This window comes from Cygnus olor, chromosome 8 (genome assembly GCF_009769625.2).
Source record: "Cygnus olor isolate bCygOlo1 chromosome 8, bCygOlo1.pri.v2, whole genome shotgun sequence".
Classification (NCBI taxonomy): domain Eukaryota; kingdom Metazoa; phylum Chordata; class Aves; order Anseriformes; family Anatidae; genus Cygnus; species Cygnus olor.
In genome coordinates, this window is record NC_049176.1 from 17,330,636 (window position 1) to 17,350,885 (window position 20,250).

Consider the following 20,250-nt stretch of genomic DNA (forward strand, 5'->3'; position numbering starts at 1 on the left):
ACCCCAAAGCAGTGCAGTTGCACAAATATAGCTCCATGCAAGCTCAATGACACCGGCTTTGGACTGGAACCAGAAACTCCATACTAGATATATTCACGGTACTTGATAGATGGCAGATGATAGATTTTCCTACCAGTAAAATAAATCAGTAAATACTGCAAACATCAGCACTTCAGAGGAGTTTGGAGGAAGTTTAAGTTATGCTTTCATTTCCATACTACAAAACCGCATTTCGATTTACACACTAAGTTTCTAGTATCTAGCAAATAAATTGAAACGGAGTATTTTGGGGCATTTTTAGTTCAGAGATAATGTGATAAATTCTCAGTTTACAATTTCATATAATGCTACTGTTATCAGAGGCCTATCTGCTATCTGATTTCAGTAAAAATTGAAAAACATAGGGGCATGGCACCTGGCTGACACAAGCCACCGCTTCAGTCAGATCCGCAGCTGCGCAATGCTGCCGGCCAGCCACAGACCCAGCCGGCCCGGGGATGTGTCGGGAGGCAGAGCTGGGGAAAAACACGTGTCGGGAGGCAGAGCTGGGGAAAACACCACAGCGCGGGGTGGGAAGGAGGCTGCATCTGCAGCACTGCTCGGTATTTCTGTCTGCATTCTGAAGTGGATGGCAAAAAACTATAGAGAAGGTGCAGAATTACTGTAAAAACGATTCAGAAAGCTACCTTACGATGAGAGGCTCAGGGAATTCTGTGTGTTGAGTTTTTCAGAGATTGAGAGGTGAGATGATTACAGAATATACGTAATTCTACAGGGAAAAACACCGCAGGGCAGGAGGAGAGGAGTGCAGAGAATCGTTGAGACAGAGAACAGCAAACCAAGATCCAGTATCTGCAATGTGTGACCAACCACGGCAAAATTTCAAAAATAAAAATTAAAAATGAGGCCTTGTTTTGAAGCTGTGAAAGCTTCCAAAGGTCATTCATAAAGGAGCAAATGAAATGCTCCATTTTGTGAGGATATGTTCAAGTCAGGATTGGATTCTCTTCTGGAAGAAATGGACCAGCAAGACTTTAGCAAGGTACCGCTTGATACTTGACTGACTGATGACAAACAGAAGGTCCGGCTAAGCAAGTCTTTAGTTGTCTTTGAAGAGAAAGCCATGAATCCCTGCAAAACTGAAGAACTGCCAGGCAAGTCCTTTGTATGAATGGGACACCTAAAGGGACAAGCGGAATTTAAGAGAAGTGGCCTGGGGCATACATCACTTCATGGGCCTTAGTGGTTCAGGCTAAGGCTCCACCTAGCCCAGTGCCCTGTTTCTGACAAAGGCTAATGGATTTCCAGAAAGGACAAAAAGTAGGCCAAGGTCATAACTTCCCAATGTATTTACTGTTGCCCACCTACTTTCTACTTTGTAGATTAATGAAGTTTTAGACTAACAACTTTTCTACCCCTAGCTTGTCTAACCACTTCAGTAGTCATTCTGCACTGTGGCATTGTGTCCTACAGTCCACCACTTTTGAAGCCAGCAAGCAATAGGGTTTTTTTGATCATCTCTTGCACTTGTACGGTAACCATTCCTTGCTCTTTTTTTCCATACTACTCATGATTTTACAGGCTTCTATATTTCATTCCCCAACATGTTTTCCAAAGTCTGATGAGCCTTGATCTACTCAATCATTCCTCTTACAGGAGATGATTATCCCCAGCATTCATATATCTTTTCCAACTCTGCTATAATCTTTCCAAGATGAGCGCAAGAGAGGACAACGCAGAAGAACTGACTTGTGCCATTGGATACAACATTTTCATTTGGTTCTTCATTTGTTTTTGAACAGCTTTCAGCATTCCACTGCAGAGTATTGTTCTAATGTTTTCACAGAGCTACCTTCTGTAACTCCAAGACCTCCTTCTTCAGCAAGTACAGCTAATTCAGCATCTAACGTATGTAAATTTAGGATTGTTTTTCTCCAGCTACATTTAGATAAAACAAAATTGAGCTGTAACAATCACCCAGTCACCTAGCATTGAGTGATTCTTCCCCTGAATACTTATTATTGTCAACAAACTGTCATTTCACAATGCACAATAAGCTCTAAAACAAACAGAAAAGTGCCTATCACAAATTCAAACCATGAATTAATGCTACTTTCAAAAAGCTAAGTACCAATTCTAATCACAGTCCTCAAAGGATTCAGACTATTTTTTCCCAGCTAGTTAAGTGGACAGAAAGGCTTTAAAAATATCACAAATGTCATTCTTTGCTACCATTCAGCCCTCCCTCAGAAACATGAGAAGGAGCAGGAATCAGATGGAAAGGAGACACCTGCAGAGATCACATCATGTGCGCTTTTCTTAAAAGCCCACACAGACCCCAACACCCAGTAACTTTAACTACCCTACTTCAAAATGTTAAAGCAGTTTCCAAGTGATTTTTTTTGTGTTTTGCTTTCAAAGATTTCTTCAGAATTCCAGTTTAAAGACAGGTGTATACACATAAACTGCAAAAGCATTCCCTGTGTACTACCCTATCCAGTGTGACCGTATCAGAAACTTAAGAAAACTAATTGCAGAAGAAAATTGATTAGCCTCATTCAGACAAATCAATTTTGGTGTTAATAACTGTCTACTCCTCAGAAGACTCCAACCCCCCCAGACAAACTAACCCTGCTATGTGGCATTAAAGACAGACAGGGCAAGCAGATTTTTTACTATCAAAATTTCAGCTTCAAAAACTTCTGCTATTCAATATACAAAGCAATTTTACTTGACTATATACACACTCTGCAATCAAACAGTGCTGAGACTGCGCTATTTCAGTTAGCTCAGAGGTAACACTGTCCTCCCTAAGTGAAGGTGGTGCAAAAACATACTACAATTTCTCCTGTGATGAACAAGAGAACAGCACAACTGCAGTAGCAAAGGGGAGGGGGAGGAATAGCAAATTCACTAACTCCTATCACACTTCAGTAAATCTGTGCCTAACGTCCTTACATTCTGCACAACAATACATCTGCGTTGTGCTTTATGGCTCCTTGATAACACAACTTTCTGCAAGAGTTTATACTTCACCAGAGTACATCATCGTGAATTCATTTCGTTTCCATCCATTTGTGACATTATTAGCCAACTGTTTTTTCTGTGCATTGGGTAATATAACACATGTTGGACACCTAAAGTTTTCAAAGCCTCAAACCATCTGCTTTATAACTTTTAAAACTTAAGCCCTTTTCCTGGTTTAAATTTCACTATAGCAGAATTTATAAAATATGGTTTATGCAGACATTTCTACAGTTATTTGTTAATTTAACGTTAAATTTATATTGTGTCATTTCCAAAATAGAAAAATCTGTTCAGACACTGTAAATTTAACAGGCTGTTTAAATTACTTAGTCCTAAGTTCCTATTCCTCCCTAAAGCCGAGCGTGAACCAACTCGGACATACTTCAGTAGTCTATCGTCACCCCACAAATTGTTATCTTTAAAAAAAAAAAAGTGATTGTACTATTGTATATCCAGTGCTGTAACTTTGAATGACTAGGCTAAATTAGCTTAAGAAGATATTTGTTACTAAATCTTGTGTAACTCATCTTTAGATCCACTGACAGATTATGAACACATTGCCACATTCTGAAGCAACAGGCTTATGACATTGGAGGAAAGCAACACGTGATGCTGAAAAGCACCTGAAATTCTATTTCCACGTAGTAAAAAGCGTCTGTTTATTCTGACTTTCTATACTTCGTTTCCTGTACAAGACTTAAAAGTCTTTCTTACAATTTTTTCTCCTTTTTTTGAGAGAGTGGGAAGCTCTCTCAATGGTAAGTTATAGATTGTTTTTAAATAAAAAAACTTTCCACATATTTAGTGTAACAGCAAGGCCTTGTAAAAACAGCTAGCATAGTTACGAGGAATAATATGCAAAAGCTTTTAAATTCATCCTCTGGCAGAGAGAGGAGGAGAAATTGTCTTGTCCCTTCTCTGGGGGAGATAGTTATAAATACAAGAAAACTTAAGAAAACTAAAGTTGAACTAACAAGAAGCATGTTGATTAGTTGGCCTGTGATAAATGGAACATCAGGATAAAAAGGAAACAAGTCTGCGTTCACGTAGGGGTTACTCAACACCTCCTCTCCCCCATTACTCTATTCTGGAGCAAGTTGATGGTATGCTTCCAAGAAGCATGACTAAGTAATCACGGCTGCAGAAATGTGCTAGCCATTCATACAGAAGTCAGTGAAGTTTTCCATTTCCAGCATGTTATAGGGGATTTTTAGAAGTCCCTCACTGACTGTTGCAGAAGTTCCAGTAACAGAAATACTGCAGCAAGTTTTCCACTTAAATAGTAGGGCCATACATTGTCATTAGAGAAGGAACACTTAAAATATGACCTATTTCAGCTCTGTGGTTTCAGATCAATATAGCAAGTTTTCAAGGAAGGAATAAGACTCCTTGAAAGACCACATTTCATCTTTGCAGACAGGGGAAAAAAATAAGAAAAAAAATCAATACATGAGAGGTTGCTTTTCCAGAATGTTATGAAATGTTATCATCTTACGAGCAATTTTACACATCTTTTCTGTTACCAGCATCATTTACAGTATGCTGCTCTCCTTAGCTGATTGTATTTAACTTACTGCTGAGTAAGTGGTATTCAAGCTGCTCACAGGAAGAAACCATGGAAGTGTCAAAGCAGGTTATACTCTTCACATGGCCAGCGAGCTCCCAAGACTGACAGAGTGCTACTTATTTAAGGAACAGGATAATAAGCATTAACACATTTTTCCATGTACATGTTCAACATAGGAAAGTCTTTCACAGTATGATTTTATTATGAGGTACTGTGTAGAAGTTATATACTGTCCCTGAAACGTAGTCATCGGTCTTGTGATATATGTGCTTCATCCTTTGAAACATTAGTTTAACAAGCTTAATTCTAATTAAGCTAAAAAGTATATAACTAACTCTATGAACGTTTTATTTCAATGCCTACTGAATATAGCTTTAAATAATTAGCAAAACACATGTACTAATGACCAAAAATATTTGAGAAAATCATTTAACCCCAACTATAAAGATTCTCTCAGCGCTAGGATGGGTGCAGCACTCCATGTGAACAAATTGCTTTATATTCTGTGTGATGCACAAAGGAACAAACAGTACAGAAAGATTCATGCGCCTCTCTGAAAGTCTGAAAAGTTGTTTATTCAAGCTAGCAGCTCCTCCCAACATCCCACAAAAGCCTGTGTATTACCACATACAAACAGGCTGGACAACAATTAAGATAATTATCTAAATGGAAGAGTTTCCCTGTTTTAGAGGGAAAGAGATTGGAAGTACAAAAGGAAGGAAAAAAAGAATGCCAAATGTCCTATTAACATCATGTACTTACACCAAATGATATATTAAAATTACCAAAGACCAAATATTAGGTCTTCTTATACGACCAAATTTCCAATAAATAATAGGAAATGCATTAAGCACATCGATTTTACTTTATAACATGAAGTTATAAAAAATACAAATAAATATATCAATAATAATAATATAAAAATATAAATAAATATAAATTTAAAATAAATAAAATATAAATAGATAAAAATAATACAAAATAAATAGAAAAATACAAAAAATATAAACAAAACAAAAAAACTATAAAGAACAGAAACAGTTACAACTTTGTCTAGCAAGGTGCATGATGCCACTTACAATTACAAACTGACGTTAGGTACATTTACAGAAATGGAGGGCAACAGAAGGCAAAACTTCCAGCTTGCTGATATGGCTCGGGATGTTCAGACATTTTGTGGTAACTTCAGCTATCATCGTATCATGACCAGACCAATGCTTAAATCTGCTATAAAACTTAGCACTTCAGAAACATGCAGGTGAGCTGTGGAACAAATACCCAGGCGGAAAACAGCTTGGAGAACCCAAGTTCATATCTCCGAGGGAGGCTGCAGAGGGCTGAGTAAGCATACTGGCTCATTCAAGCCTAACTCAGGCGCCTTTAGTAGGGAGGCTGAGCAGTTCTGTGTCAACTGACACAAGGATACTGGTATGGTTTTCTATCCACAGCAGTATTTCTTACATCTGGATGAAGAAACAACAAGTTTAGCCTTGAATACAAATACAAAGAGCGGGTTTTTTTTTTGTACATTTACAAGTTTATAATGTGACATGCCTACAATATATGTATAAAGGACACAGAACAAGCAGATTGACTGTCATTTCTGTGCTATGGTGGTCCCCAAAGATATTTTTTACAAATCACTTTCCACCTGAAACATGAAGACTATTTCCATGTTTGTTTCCCCCATACAAACCAATCAGGCACATCCCTGGGGCTCTGTAGATTTGGGGAGCAGCGGCAGAAGTTTCACAGACCATTTATGTGCTCAATGACCATCAGCGACCCACACCGTTGGCACCAACCTTCTCCCGTCCTGTCACCTCTTGCTTTGCTATGAATCATCTCAAGACACTACAGCACCTGTTTCTAGTACAGACTCTGTAAAAGATGTGGGAAAACTACTTTCCCCAACAGACTGTTTTATTTGACTGTTACGCCATGTTACAAGGCTGCACTTTATAGTCTGTAAAAGTTGTTCTGTTCAGTCAGTGGTTCACAAATTAACCTGTAAAATGGCAAAAAGCCCAGTAAAAGGGTTCTTCATTCTCACATCATAGCCAAGATTCACAGAGCATAAAAAGGGGAAACCTCCACACAAAACGCAAACGAGGAAAGCCACATGCGCTTTGTTGATCCACTGCCTAGACCACTAGAGGCAAAAAGATCTTAAATTTTCATTAGAAAATGCCACTCCAGCAGATGGCACTAATCAACTTCTTCTTGTATGTTCATTTTAAAAACAACCAAAAACAAACAAACCCAGCAGTTACCTCTCTGCCAAAACAAAGGTTAGCTCTTCCGCAACCAATTATGAAAGACAGTATCACTGTACAGTGTTATTCCAACTATTATAAAATTAAAAAAAAAAATGCTGCTCAAGACTGCCACCCAAATTATCAATCTGTGAGCCTACCACCAAGTTCTCAGGCACCAGTGAGAGCCAATTTTTCTAATCAATCATACTTATAAAAAAATAAAATCAAAAGCACACTAAATTTACCTGACATAAGTCTGCAGTTAAAAATCATATTTAGACTAAGCATCTAGTCAGTGCTTTAACTATTACCATACACAAAATCATGTTTAGCCCCATAACAACAGTTCTAGTTTGAAAAAACATCTACTTCACTAAGCATCATGCGTGAGTGCTGGAGGTTAGGACTTATTAATAGTTCTGCAACAGTAAAGTGCAATTTGGGAAGATTCATTTAGATCAGACCACATCTTTTATTCAAAAAGAATCAAAATATAACTAGTCTTTACATTCACAAAAACAGTACTGCTATCAGTGCAGCAGAGCACAATGAAACAGTTGCACTAAAACGTGTAATTATTGCAGCAAGACCAGCCACTATTTGGCCAAGTGCAAATTGTTATTTGTTTTCTAAAGAAAATGTTAGAGAAACAAATAGCCACAACTATCCAAGAACACTTCTGGCAACTAATTAATATGCTCCAACATATATGCAAAGAGTTCTTGAATGGCACACCTCCAGAAAAGCCTTGTCTGGTAACAATTTAGGTGCCATATTTTCCAAGGATTTTGATGTATTTTAAGCTAATTTTCACCTTGCACTTAGGTAAAACAGGAAGGTGCAATAAGCTTAAGAAAATAATTACCCTCAAATCATCAAATTGTGTCTGCCTAGAAATGGCCTAAAACAAGGATTCTTCGCTCTTATACAAAACAAAACAATTAAAACCCACGTGAGGGCCTCCTAGGGAGGAGGCCAGGACACAGCACAACCCATCTGCACACGCTACGTGCCCACAGTCAATCCTGAATAGCATGCAGTTGCTTAAAATCTTGTCACCACAAAATGCCCTTCGTTAAATACAGCAAGAAAAATACAAAGGCTGGCTACCTAAGTTACAAGGCAACAGCAAGTTTAGTCAAGTTTGAGACCAATGCATTTCCAGTCCTTAACCATTACACTGTTTTGAGCTCCTCAAATATCTTGTAGCAAAGGTTTTGAACAACTGAAAAAGAATGATCCATTTTTATGGTTTTATGTCTGTACTCAGTTAACCCTTATCAGCTGCACAAGCTTTTAACTATCTGGTAGTTCTGCCTGGTATGTTTTTGTGACATCTAGACATTTTTCTATAGAGAGAAGCCAAATATTCGTGTCTGTTTAGCACACTATCTAATTGGGGAATCTGATATAGCAAAGGTTGAGGAATTAACGGCATTTGCAGAGAGTCTGGAGATTGTGGGAATCCATCAAGGGCAGAGAACTCGTCCAAACCAATTCCTGGATATCTGAGAGGATTTCCAGATAGGTTCTCTCCCCATACTAGTCATCTCCAGAGTGCAATCTCATTTTTATGTTCACATTCACATCCCGAATATTTATTAAGTAAAACAAATGTAGGAACAACTACTGTGCTGCACTTCCCTGCTGCTACACATGTACTTAACAGACTTACCTATCAAGTCAGATATGTAGTAGGTCATCGTCAAGCTCAAAAATATATGATGTAAGTGCTATTTTTATTCCCACAATTTTGAGATGATAAAACAATCAGAGGAGTTTATCCTCTGTTTTCCAACATTCTTTTCTGATAACTAAGATTGTGATCTCATTTAACATTTAAAACCTTTTCCCATTAACTCCAGCAGTACAAATATTTTGTACATTAATTTTATAGCATCAGCTTAAGAAATATGTTGACTACATCCTGTTACTTACCACAAAAGAGTACATGCTTTTAACTGCACTTTTAACAATGACAAAAGCTTCCATCGGCCAAAGAGTGCATATATGTAAAACTTGTACATAATCACATCCAATGTCTTTGGAAAATATAGAAACTGCATTCAGTTTCTTAGGGCTTCCCCCCTCCCCATGGCTTAGAATGAGAAAATAATGAAAAACTATCAGTATCTACATTCTTCCTTCACACTTTTTTTTTTTTTTTTACATTTTATAAATTATTCACATATCAAGTATTTCTCTTTCCCAACTGTTACCCTAAGAATACCTTGAACCTGCACTATACAATCGCACATAAATAGGCGCATAAAACACACAGAAACAATGCTTTGGATTGCTCCAGTGACCACAAATGTTTACAAAAGTGCTCATACAAACATGTTAGCAAGGCCATGATTTCAGAGTATGGTTTGGAAGACACACACAGGAAAACCAGAAGAGGATACACATAAGCGTTTTACTATTTGATATATCATTTCTTCTTGTTAAACCAGTACCCCAGTTTTACGTTGTTTTTTTCAAATCAGAAAGGACAGGAGGGTTTAATAGTATGGTAGAGGGCACCATCAGAGGAATCAGAAACAAGTACAGTTTCTAATTGTTAAGCTAGGCAAAAGCTAGTCTTGAAAATAAGCATATTCCCCAGCACCGCAGGCCTTTTTGTTGGGATCAGACAGGCTGCGGACAGCTTGCACATGCAGAAGCTGCACCGATCTTCACACACACAACCTTTCTACTACTGCTCATTTCCCCTCTTTGAAAGTTCATCTTCAATGTTCTCTTTGAAGCCTGACCACACGCTCACAAGACACATTTGCCCTTAGGCCAAGTGCCTCATGAATAACTAAGAAACCTTACAATAATCCTCTCCCACTTTTCTCTGGATTGGATGATGGGGTTATTTATTGCCCTTTCCTATCCAGAAGTAAACATATGCCGTCTCTTCAGCTGCTACAGCTCCAAGCGTGAAGCATTACAGTGAACTGAAACCAAGAGCGCTCCAGGTTCATGCTCCATGCCCTGGTCCCCGCTGGCTGAGGAGCTGGGCCTGCTGCTGCTCCCAGCCTGGCTGGCAGTCGGACGACAGCCTCCCATGTGTGCCGGGAACAACAGCTGAAGTTCCCGCTGATAACTTTGACAGCTCATCTGCCAGACTTCTAAACTTCCTGCCAGGAGCTGCGACTTGAGAAGTGCTCTTACACATCTCCATGACTGACAGTGATTTACTGCATTAACCACTCCAGAACCTCTCCTCAAAACTTTGGAATGAAAATGGTTCCACCTGAACTCCATGAGGCGCTTTTTAACCCTAATGACTTGACCGCTGAACAGTTGCAAAGATAAAATTCAAGTGTGTACTAGAAATAACAAGTTATGAACACTGCAAGATTTACATGGAGGCTCAGACAGGTTTTTCTGGTCATTCAGCCTTTACTTTTGGCTCAGAAAGCATGTTTGTGAGTAGAGTAAATACCACTAGCCAACAAGAAAGAAGAACTAGCGTTCTTGTACTTGTCATAGCAGAAAATACCTAGGCTGCTGCATACATAAACACACAGAGTCCTGACTTAGAAGTATGAATCAAGCAGTGTGCCAGAATTTTGTATATATATATATATATATATATATACATATAAAATAAGCCAGATCAAGTAAAAACATGAAGTACCCTCCTGCTGAAGAGAACTTGAAGCCTCAAATAGGTCCAATTAAAAAAGAGGAGATGCTGAGAGTTTTAGCTTTGCTCAAGCTAGCAGCAGCTGCACAAGTGGCACGTCAGTATGAACAACTTAGAGGGGAAAAGGGGGAGAAGCCCAGAGGCATACAGAAAATAAGACATGTTTTAATAGTAGGAAGATAGTCAAAACATAAAACATTCTGATCCTACTAAATGAAAATACTCCAAAAGGCTACTTTGTAGGCAAGACCATTCTCCAAAAAGCAAATATATATTTACTCTTGAAATGCTATTTTCATAAATGGTATGAAGTTAAAAATATTCAGTCCAATTCTACTTCACACACTTTAAAGTAATCAAATTGGACAGCAAGATCTAATCGCTACCTCGTAAGAGAGCAAACTATTTTTTAGGCACTTAATCTTCAAAAGATTGCCTTGTTGGCAGCATCAAAGGTAATACAAAATAGTTAAATTATCTGAAAACCTATTAAAAACAGACTAAATTATTTTCAAATAAGAAAGAACTCAAATAAGGAATTGTAATTTTCTTCTGACTTTTTTTTCTTAAAGTAAGTGAAAAAATAAGCGGGTCAAACTACAACCACGAGATGTTCAATATTCCCAAGGGCAGTAACTTGATTAAGGGAAACCATTTAGTGCCATGGTCATCTCAGCACAGTTCATACAATAATGTATCAAGAATAGTATGCAATTATAGCTATCCTGCCAGGAAAATACCTTTTAAGAGCACACAGTGTTGAAGGCTTACTGACAAATCAGATGCTGAAAAATCTTGGCTGCAAAGTTGTCAATGTGAGTGCAATTGAAATAGAAGTCTAACTATGAAACACTTCATTCAATGCCAGGATACAAAAGAATCTGATATTTTGACTGTTTCTAAAAACACAGATTTTTTGTGTACCATTAACAAAACTAATCTTCAGAGAGTGATCAAAAATCTTTCTAAAAATATAACAGTGTTTTGGTCAATAGACAAGGTGCAGTATTTTTGTCTTCATGCTTCAGCATGGGAATAAAGCCCTATGAGTTACTACTTTTACCACAGACAACAGAAGGATGTGACTGTCCTCAGCTTTTGTAAAAATTCACCCGTGTTCTGAAGGAATCTAAATCTTGAAATTGGATCTTGCAAAAAGTTATTTCCTGCTCCCCAATTTAAATCTGCCATTCAAACTCTAAAGGAGTCAAATCTGAGACTGCTTTTGTTTTGTTCTGGTGACACAATTTGGTCTAAGCAATACATCAGAATAAGATTGTCATTTTCACATCATACTTTGGTTTAATTCCCTTTTGCTCTGAATTCGTAAATCCTTCTCAGAATTACATGAATTATTTGCCCCTGGTCATAATCAATTCCAATACAATACAATCAATTGCTGGCTAATGTTTTGTATATTACAACACATTGCAAATACCACATACTGCAGAAACAGACTTCTACTATTGCAAAGTCTCCTCCAAAGCACCCACAGAGTCAATGTACAGAAACACAAATATTTCAAAGAAAAAGCAGATATGCTATTTTTGCAATCTTTCTGAATATGTTCAACAACAGCATATCCAGAAAAGAAGATAATAGAAATACTGAAAATGCAATGATACCCAGGTACAAGGTTCAGGAGAAAAAAAAAAAAATACAATTCCGTTAGCTGGATTTCCCTGTCCACTTTTTAGAAGATCATAGCAACAAGCATCGCCTCTGTTCAGTTGTTCATACCTCCAAGTTTCTTCATGCTCTCAGCCTTTTTGTACCTTTTTCAAAGTGAAGGGAAATAGTACTGACTTTCAATCTGTTGTCTTCAAAAGATCAGCCCTATACTATGACATGAGACATATATAGATCCATATTTCTCTGGCTCTGTGTATATGTATTTATTGTAATTAATATATATATTCCTTACTCTCACTTGTTTATGTTACATATATATATACACACATACCTCTATATATAGATATATAAAATAGAAAAAAAATATATTTTGAGAGGAAAAAATACTAGAGAAGCAAATGGGGAAGACATGCATTTTAATTTAAGGAACCTAAGATCCGATCCCGACACTCTTTACAGTTTTACAGCAATTATGCACAAGGTTTGCATAAACACTTCAAAATCATCAAAAGCTGTTTTATCAAAACAGCACTTAAGTTTTACATATGTTTCAACACAAATTAGTATGCAGAATTAAACAGCAAGTTGACAAAAAAATTGGATGTCAGCTGTCTGTCATTTTCAACTCCAACCAGATATACAGAGAGAATGGACTTAGAGAAGGTAGACAAAGACCGGGCCCAAATGATAGATAGCTTCTTTGCAAATACTTTTTGTAATTTAATTATCTTATTAATTCTCTGACTGCCCTAGACTCCTAGCTACTCACGATGAATTTTATCGCTACGAGAAGGCTTGAATAATAATTATAGGAGTAACGTTACTGGAGCCACGATGACACAGGGATATTGCGAAGTAAGGACAACACTAACGCACAGAACACTAGAGACAATAAAAAAAGACACAAATGTAGTTTACCTTCCTGCAGACAAATTTGCAAACAATGCCTCTCTGGTAATGACATGCTCTTAATTTATAGCCATAGGAAGATAGAGCATAGCAATTAATGCACTCCTGGGGAACACACAGATACGGAATATGAAGCCAGACTGACACTCAAGGGCACGACCCGCAATGACACCGATGTCCTGACAGCATATTCCTGTCACAGAAACACACATGTACGTCCCACCTGAATGCTTCAGCAAACACTGAGAATTTCTACCTTTAGCAGAGAGCCTGGGCATACCAACTACAACCTGCACTGGCAGCATTTCTAATAGAGGCAGCGACTGCCAGGAATGCCAGACGGGGCACCGCGGCTCTCCACAACTCCCCAGGTGGAGTGGAGGAGTCAAGGGCTGCAGGGAGAACTGAGCAACCCAGTCCCAGGGAGGGAGCAGGCCGGCCTCTCTGCCCTAGGAGACCCAAGGTTGCTCTCAATGCCGCCTTTCTCAAGCTCCTACTCTCCGAACCCAAAGGTTTTAGGGGAGCAGTTGGGTTAAACCCAACAGATTCGACTGGCTTGAGCCCCACACAAAGCTGGGTTTGAATGAGATACTGCCTGCCCGCCACCCAGCCAGCCACCAGGACAGGCTGCACTTAAGTCTGTACGTATTTACAAAAGGTTGCAGCCAGCTGGCCACGTTTCAGACGCCTCTCAACATTGACTCCTTTCACTAAGGCTTATCTTTTATTTCTGGCTGAAAAAAATAACGCAAATACACGCAGCAGTTCAGCTGTTTTTCTACATGGCTCTTTCATCATGCTTGCTAGGTCTGTATTTAAAATGTATAAGCAGACAAATGGCATCACATTTCAAACAAAGCACCACTATTTTAACACTGCTTTGACAAGGTTTAAATACACGTCAGATAAATGACAGCTATAGATTGCACGCAATTCCATAAAAAGGCGGTATTTTGACCCAATTAAATACTCCATATGCAAAAGCCATCTATTTCCTGAAGAGGAGCAAGAATTTCAGGAAAGCCATTCATTCCTAGAACACAGGCTAAGTCTGGACAGAATAACTAACATGAGTGGTGACTCATGGCCGCCAGTCAGCAGGTATGGAAATGACTCGTTCATGAGCATCTCAAACATCCCTAGCTTCAACAGCCAGGGGCTATACAAAGCTGTGCAAAAAAAAAAAAAAAAAAAAAAAAAAAAAAAAGAGGATAATCCATTTGCAAATATGTATTTTTCTGAATTAAGGAAGAAAAAGAAATCCTAAGACTTCACTTCAGATGTACACAATAAACTGGAGAGGACTGTTTAACCTGTAATGCTAATTCAAAAGTTTAAGTAATTTAACAGGAGATGTTTGGAGTGTATTTTTTGTTAACATACATACATGCATATACATGTGTCTGCACATTTGTGTATATATACATACAAGACATACGATCAGTCAGTTTTAATTTAGTGAAGTACTTGGGGTTTTGTTTCTCTGGTATTTGTTTGGGTTTTGCTTTGCTTTAAGACAGTTCATTTAATGATAAACTCCAGTCAGAACTAAAATAATAATAAAAAAAAGAGTTCCTTCCAACCATGCAATTACAAGGGTACATTGCAGACATGAACATTTTAGCTACTTCCTCCATGATCAGAAGTAGAAAACAGACAAGAAAAACAAAGGCAGCATTGCCATAGCATTACACCATAATACCATGCTTTTAGTTGGTTTATCACAGAGTAAATAGAGTCATTAAAAATGACTTTTTCTGATTTCCAGTAGTTGCTACCGCTTTTACATGCCCAGTGCCAAGCACACTGCTGAAACCAGCTAGGTACTTCAAACAACCCAATCTCCCTTCCTACGTGGGAAAACAATCACGTAGAAGAGCAGGATTTAAAATCCTTTAAAGACTCTCTCTTGAGTTTCTTAGCCTTGAACCGATTCCCTACTTCACAGCTGCCGTTACTGAATCCGTAGCACTGCGTTAACTCAAAGAGCACGGTGCCTGCACTTCTTTGGCTGTCCAACGAGCTCTTTCTATCCCAGGCTGTAGTCATAGCTCCTTCCCAGGATTTCTGTTGAAGATAGCATTACAGGTCTTTTTGCTCTTCTATGACTTGGTACATTAAAAAGTAGCTTACACAGACATGTGCTGGCCCAAATCTGACCCTTTCCAATGGAGAACCTAGAAAGAGGCCATGCCTTATCTGGTGACTGCCTCATCCCCTGCACTACGTGGCAGGGGTGACCGGAGCTGTGTGTCTTATCTCGTTTCTCAAGCCCATTTCATTTCTCAGAACTGTCCTCAAAATATCTTTAACACAACTATTCCCTGGCCAGGTAGCAGGTGCTATTGCAAAGAGTTATTAGAAGCAAAGACACAGCTCTCATCACATCACTAACTCCTTTTCCACTTAAAGCATGAGCCCTGCAAACCAGGTGCAACAATATGAAAGTTCCTCGTGCAGCTCTACAAAAAGGAGAAAGAAAAAAAGAAAACCCAACTGTGCCTCTGTTTTATTTTCTCTGCCAGAAACAGAGATATCAGAGTGCCAGCAGAAAGGGGTGAGATCAAGCCTCAAAGCCTATTAGCAAGTCTGAACCGTCTTGGTACGTGCTGGAGAACATGTGCTGAATTAGTCAGAGTTCAGACATCACCTATCTCACAGAAAAAAGAACAGCACCAGCTGCAATACTTGTTCCCAGTAAAATAAGTAAATATAAAATTGCAGACATAATAAAATGAATATCACATTTATACAATTGCTTTACTATGCATCTTTCAACAGGGTGTACAAGCATAGCATGGGAGGGGGGTAAAACTTACTCTGGAAGGGTCTGAATGAAAGGGAGAATGGTGAAGGGGAACAGCAAGGGGGGTCTAAATGCAAAAGGATGAGGACACTGGCAAGGCAAGGCGCAAGAACCTTTCGCTGCCTGGAGAAAGCAGCATTAACGCTCTTATTTCTGGAAATACTACACATGAAAACAGCTTCTGAAAGAGTGCCTCAGGCTACTCAGAGTAAAACAATAACTGTTGGGCAACAGAGCTATATTTAAAAGAAATGCTAGGAAACTATTTGCATAGCTGTGTGTAGCCAAAACTACCGACAATCATTAACAACTTCTAAAAATGAGGTTCAAGTATAAACAATACACTAAAGAGCACGCATGCTATATTATAAGGGACAATTTAAGAAATTTTCCAGGTGATTTTCCAAGCACGCACAACTGGCAAGCATACTGACAGTATATTTTTTTCCAAATTAAGTGAAAAAAAGCCCGTTATTTTCAACATCCCAAAACAGTACACGCTCTTATATTGCTAGAAAGCATAAGATTTAATTGCTGAGAAGTTAAATCATTTAACTGCAAAGGAACAGTGGTTCATTACGTACCTGCACAGTGCTTAGAACAATACTACCCAGCTGAGCCACAGGTGCGAAGTAATGGATGAAAGAAAAAACTAATGCAACCTGGCAATCAATTAATCACCAATTACATTTATTTTCCTTGGCTTAGAGAAAGAGCCTTAGCCTTTCAAATTATCCATACACTTACAAGAAGAACAAGAAATTAATCCAAAATTAGTACAAAATTTCCTCCAAATGACAGACTTATATATACTGAATTCAAGGCATTAAATTATCAGATGTGATGAGCCTGAAGTTTGTTTAGCACTTAGTAGAAGAAATACTCCCACCGTACAGCTGGCCAGCATTTAAACATGGTCTGAAGGAATAATCTGAAACATAATAAAGTCAATCAATCCTTATGTTGCTCAGACCAAGTCTGTTTTTTAAATCCAATACATAAGTATCACTAAGCAGCTAGAAGATAGCAATATTATTTCATTTCCAGCGCACAGCAGTCACCCTCCGTGGTCAGCTATGCTCGCCTTGGCTGAGCAGCCCTACAGACTGTCCCTCAGGAAGGCACTGTCTTCCCGCACCCCTCATTCCAACACCGAAGTGCTTCCAGTACTTGCCATTGTGGAATACACCACGTTTAACAGAACTGGGACGGGCACCAACTTCCCTCTTTGATTCCTTCTCCCCTCTGCCACATCAGAGGCTCTTGGGCAGGGAAGGGAAGAGGTGGCTGGATCACTTTTATGATCCAGCTCGCCACAAACGCTAATGGCAACACGGGAGACAGCCTGGCACGTGTTTGATACCAGATACATTTAAACCATAGGTATACGTAAGTATAGCTGCCCCTGCCAGGCTTCCAAAAAACCAAAGGGTATGGTTACACAACACCCCAGTTCCACGAACGGTAGTGCAATCCTCAACATCTGCCTTCCACGTGCAATGTTCCCTGTTAGGGCCACACGGTCGTATAGCTAACGGGCAAGTCCATACGCTAGGCTTAAACAAAACCACTGCAGTTGTGACAGCTCGGTCTGCAGCAACTGCCAGTTTAGCTGCCCCTAATGTGTAAACTTGAAAACAAAATGAAATGAAAGATTAATAGCCTTAGGTACAAATCTCACCAAGTAAGTACCTGGAATAGGGTTGTGACAGGGCTGTGTTTGTGATCTCACCACTACAGGCTACTTGTAAAGAGCTTAAGAAGACCAAAAGCTGGAGAGCTACAATGAATATTTTGATTTTCTTCATTTTTGATAGTTGCTATTCATATCACAAAGAAACACATGGGTTTTACAAATACATTTTAAAACAGTATTAGGACCACAATTTTATTAGAGAGAAAAATGCAACATAAGCATTTGTGATGGTCATTTGCTTCTCTCTCTTAAACTACTCAACTTAAAAAGAAAAAATTCCCAGGGTGACTGAATTCTCTCTATATAAAGGAATCGCACGTACAAGAAGAAAGAGGTTCCCTTACTTTCTTCCCCAGAAACACACTCCAATTTCTTGTTACAGGCAGGTTACCAACACGTTGCACAGATACCAACTCTGTGCACCAAGTGTTCAGTACAGAACCAGGAGTTACCCTTTTGTGAAGACATTGGAAAAAACTCTTTTGATCAGAAAGTACGACTGAATACTTGCTACTAGAACTGCTGATAAGATTGCAGAATTAGTTTATCTGCTATAAAATCCGAAGTAACTCTGCTCTCCTACTCATAGCCTAGCTCTTACAACTTCTTTCCGGGATGACAGCTTATCACCTGACATTAACGCAAGCCTGCAGCACTCGAAGAGCCCGCTGACACACAGCCGAGGGGCCAGAGCCCCTCTGTTCCATCGCCGTGTCCGTGCTGTTGTGCTCCTCACACGGCCGCGGTCGCTCCTTAGGAGGGCAGGGGGAAGGACAGCAGTACAGGCCCGTCGGGCCAGCCAACGAGCTTGGCTCAGAGGAAGCCATTCCCCATACTACAGCTCTGTGGTAATGTCACAGACATAGTCAAGTGATTTCTGCAATGAAACACTAACATTTGCTAGTCTTAAAATGTGCACCAGATACGTAAACAGGGAGACATTCAGCCAGCTAGAAGCTCTTTAACAAAGCATACGTTCAAGTTCAGAAACGGAACCCACGTTCAAAGCTGCCGCAGAAAGCCCTTTTTCCCCTCCTTAGACAGGTTTTAGAGAATCGCTGGTAAGATGCTCACAAAGCAAATCTTTCCATCATACTTTTAACGGATACTTTACAATAGTTTTCCCTTCTCACAAAATCAGCAGAACACAGTAATTAGATGCTTGCACCACAATAGCTCGAGCTCTGTATTTTAATCCTCTAAATATGTAACTTACATCCATTGCATATATGTTAAGGAGGAAGTCTCTCCAGCAAGAAGCTTTATTCTCAGATGGCGTTATGTTGATCCTTTCAACGCCAGGCGCTGGATTCTCCTAAAGTACCGCACGCTGCCAGTAATGGAGGCTCTGAAGTTGCGGGCACCAACCCGTTTATAACGGACGGATACAAAACACCCCTGAACCCTGAGCACTTCCACCTGCTTGAAACTGCCTGCTGATTTCTTCCACTCTCCAAATTTTTGTTTACGGTTACCGGGGTTATGCCCCAGTGATAATCACCACGCGACTTCGGGTGGAAGATGCGCAGAGCAAGAGCACCCGGAGCTCAGGCGAGTCAGGCGGTGCCGTTGGCAGGGTCCCTTCCAGCCCCTAAGACCCCATTCCAGAGAACGCGACGGGAAGGGCACGCTGAGAGGCAACACCCCAGCGGCACCCGCTCCGTTTGACACTCGGTTCCGCTGACCGGCTCCGTGCGGGGCTCGGTGGCACAGCCCCCACGCCGCCCAGACCCACTCCCGGCTTTAACTCCCACGACGTGCGCTTTCCTCGAGGCGCTGGCAGTGCGGGTGCCTCAGGGGAGCCCAGCCGGGCGGGAGGACCGGCAGCGCTCGTAACCCAGCCCCCGCGCGCACCGGGCTGCCGCCGCCCCGCGCCTCCAGCGGCTGGGTGCCCGCGGCCCCGGGACCCCCCCGGGGCACAGCGACCCCGCGCCGGCGGCCCCGGCCTCACGCCGCGCTCCTAACGGCGGCTCTGCGCCCGCGGGGCCCCGCCGAGCCCCGGTGCCCCGGGGGAAGGGCCGGGGCCGCCGCCTCCGGGGCCGGGCCCTCCCTCCCCCGCCCGCCGTCCCGGCTCCGTCCCGGTGCCGGTGCCGCTCACCCAGCTTGCCGCGGGACTCCTCCAGCTTCTGGATCTGGTTCTCCAGGAAGAGCACGGCCACGCCGAACGCCAGCACGGCCAGCAGCTGCAGCTTGGGCGGCACCATGATCCTGAGCAGCCCCATCGGCGGCCCCGGCGGCGGCGGCGCCGCAACCCGGGCTCACGACATAACGCGGGGCCCGGCCCGCGGCGGCGGCGGCGGCGGCAGGCACCGGCCGAGAGGCGCTGGCGGAGGCGGGGGGGCGCGCACCGGGCCCGCCGCCCGCTCACATCGCCCCGGCCCCGGCCCCGGCCCCGCCGCGCGGCGCCCCCGGCCCCTCCCCCGCCTGCGCGCGCTGCTCAGCAACCGAACGCCCGCCGCCCGCCCGCCGAGCCCCGGCGCCGCGCCCCGCCCCTCGCCCTCCGCCATTGGGCGGGGCAGCGCCCGCCCCGCCCCTCCCGCCGCCGGATTGGCCCCTCTCGGCCGAGGCCACGCCCACCGGGCAGAGGGTGGCTCCGCCCTCTCCGAGGGCCCGGCTCAGCGCGGTCCCGCCTGCACGCGGGGCTTCGCGGCTGGGAGGGGTCTCGTGAGGTCCCGCCCGCCTGCTCGGTTCGCATTGGGCGCGGGTAGAGCAGTG

The 20,250-nt window shown here is 41.6% G+C and overlaps 1 protein-coding gene across 1 annotated transcript in view; it reads right to left on the minus strand.

Annotated features, from left to right (window-relative positions):
• The window catches only part of HS2ST1 (heparan sulfate 2-O-sulfotransferase 1), a 78,886-nt gene extending 58,966 nt beyond the window's left edge, over positions 1–19,920 (minus strand). Inside the window, exon 1 of the mRNA XM_040565205.1 lies at positions 19,634–19,920. Within this exon, the coding sequence (XP_040421139.1) occupies positions 19,634–19,757 (124 nt within the window). The 5' untranslated portion in view covers positions 19,758–19,920. The remainder of the gene's footprint in view (positions 1–19,633) is intronic.
• Between the last annotated feature and the right edge of the window lie 330 nt (positions 19,921–20,250).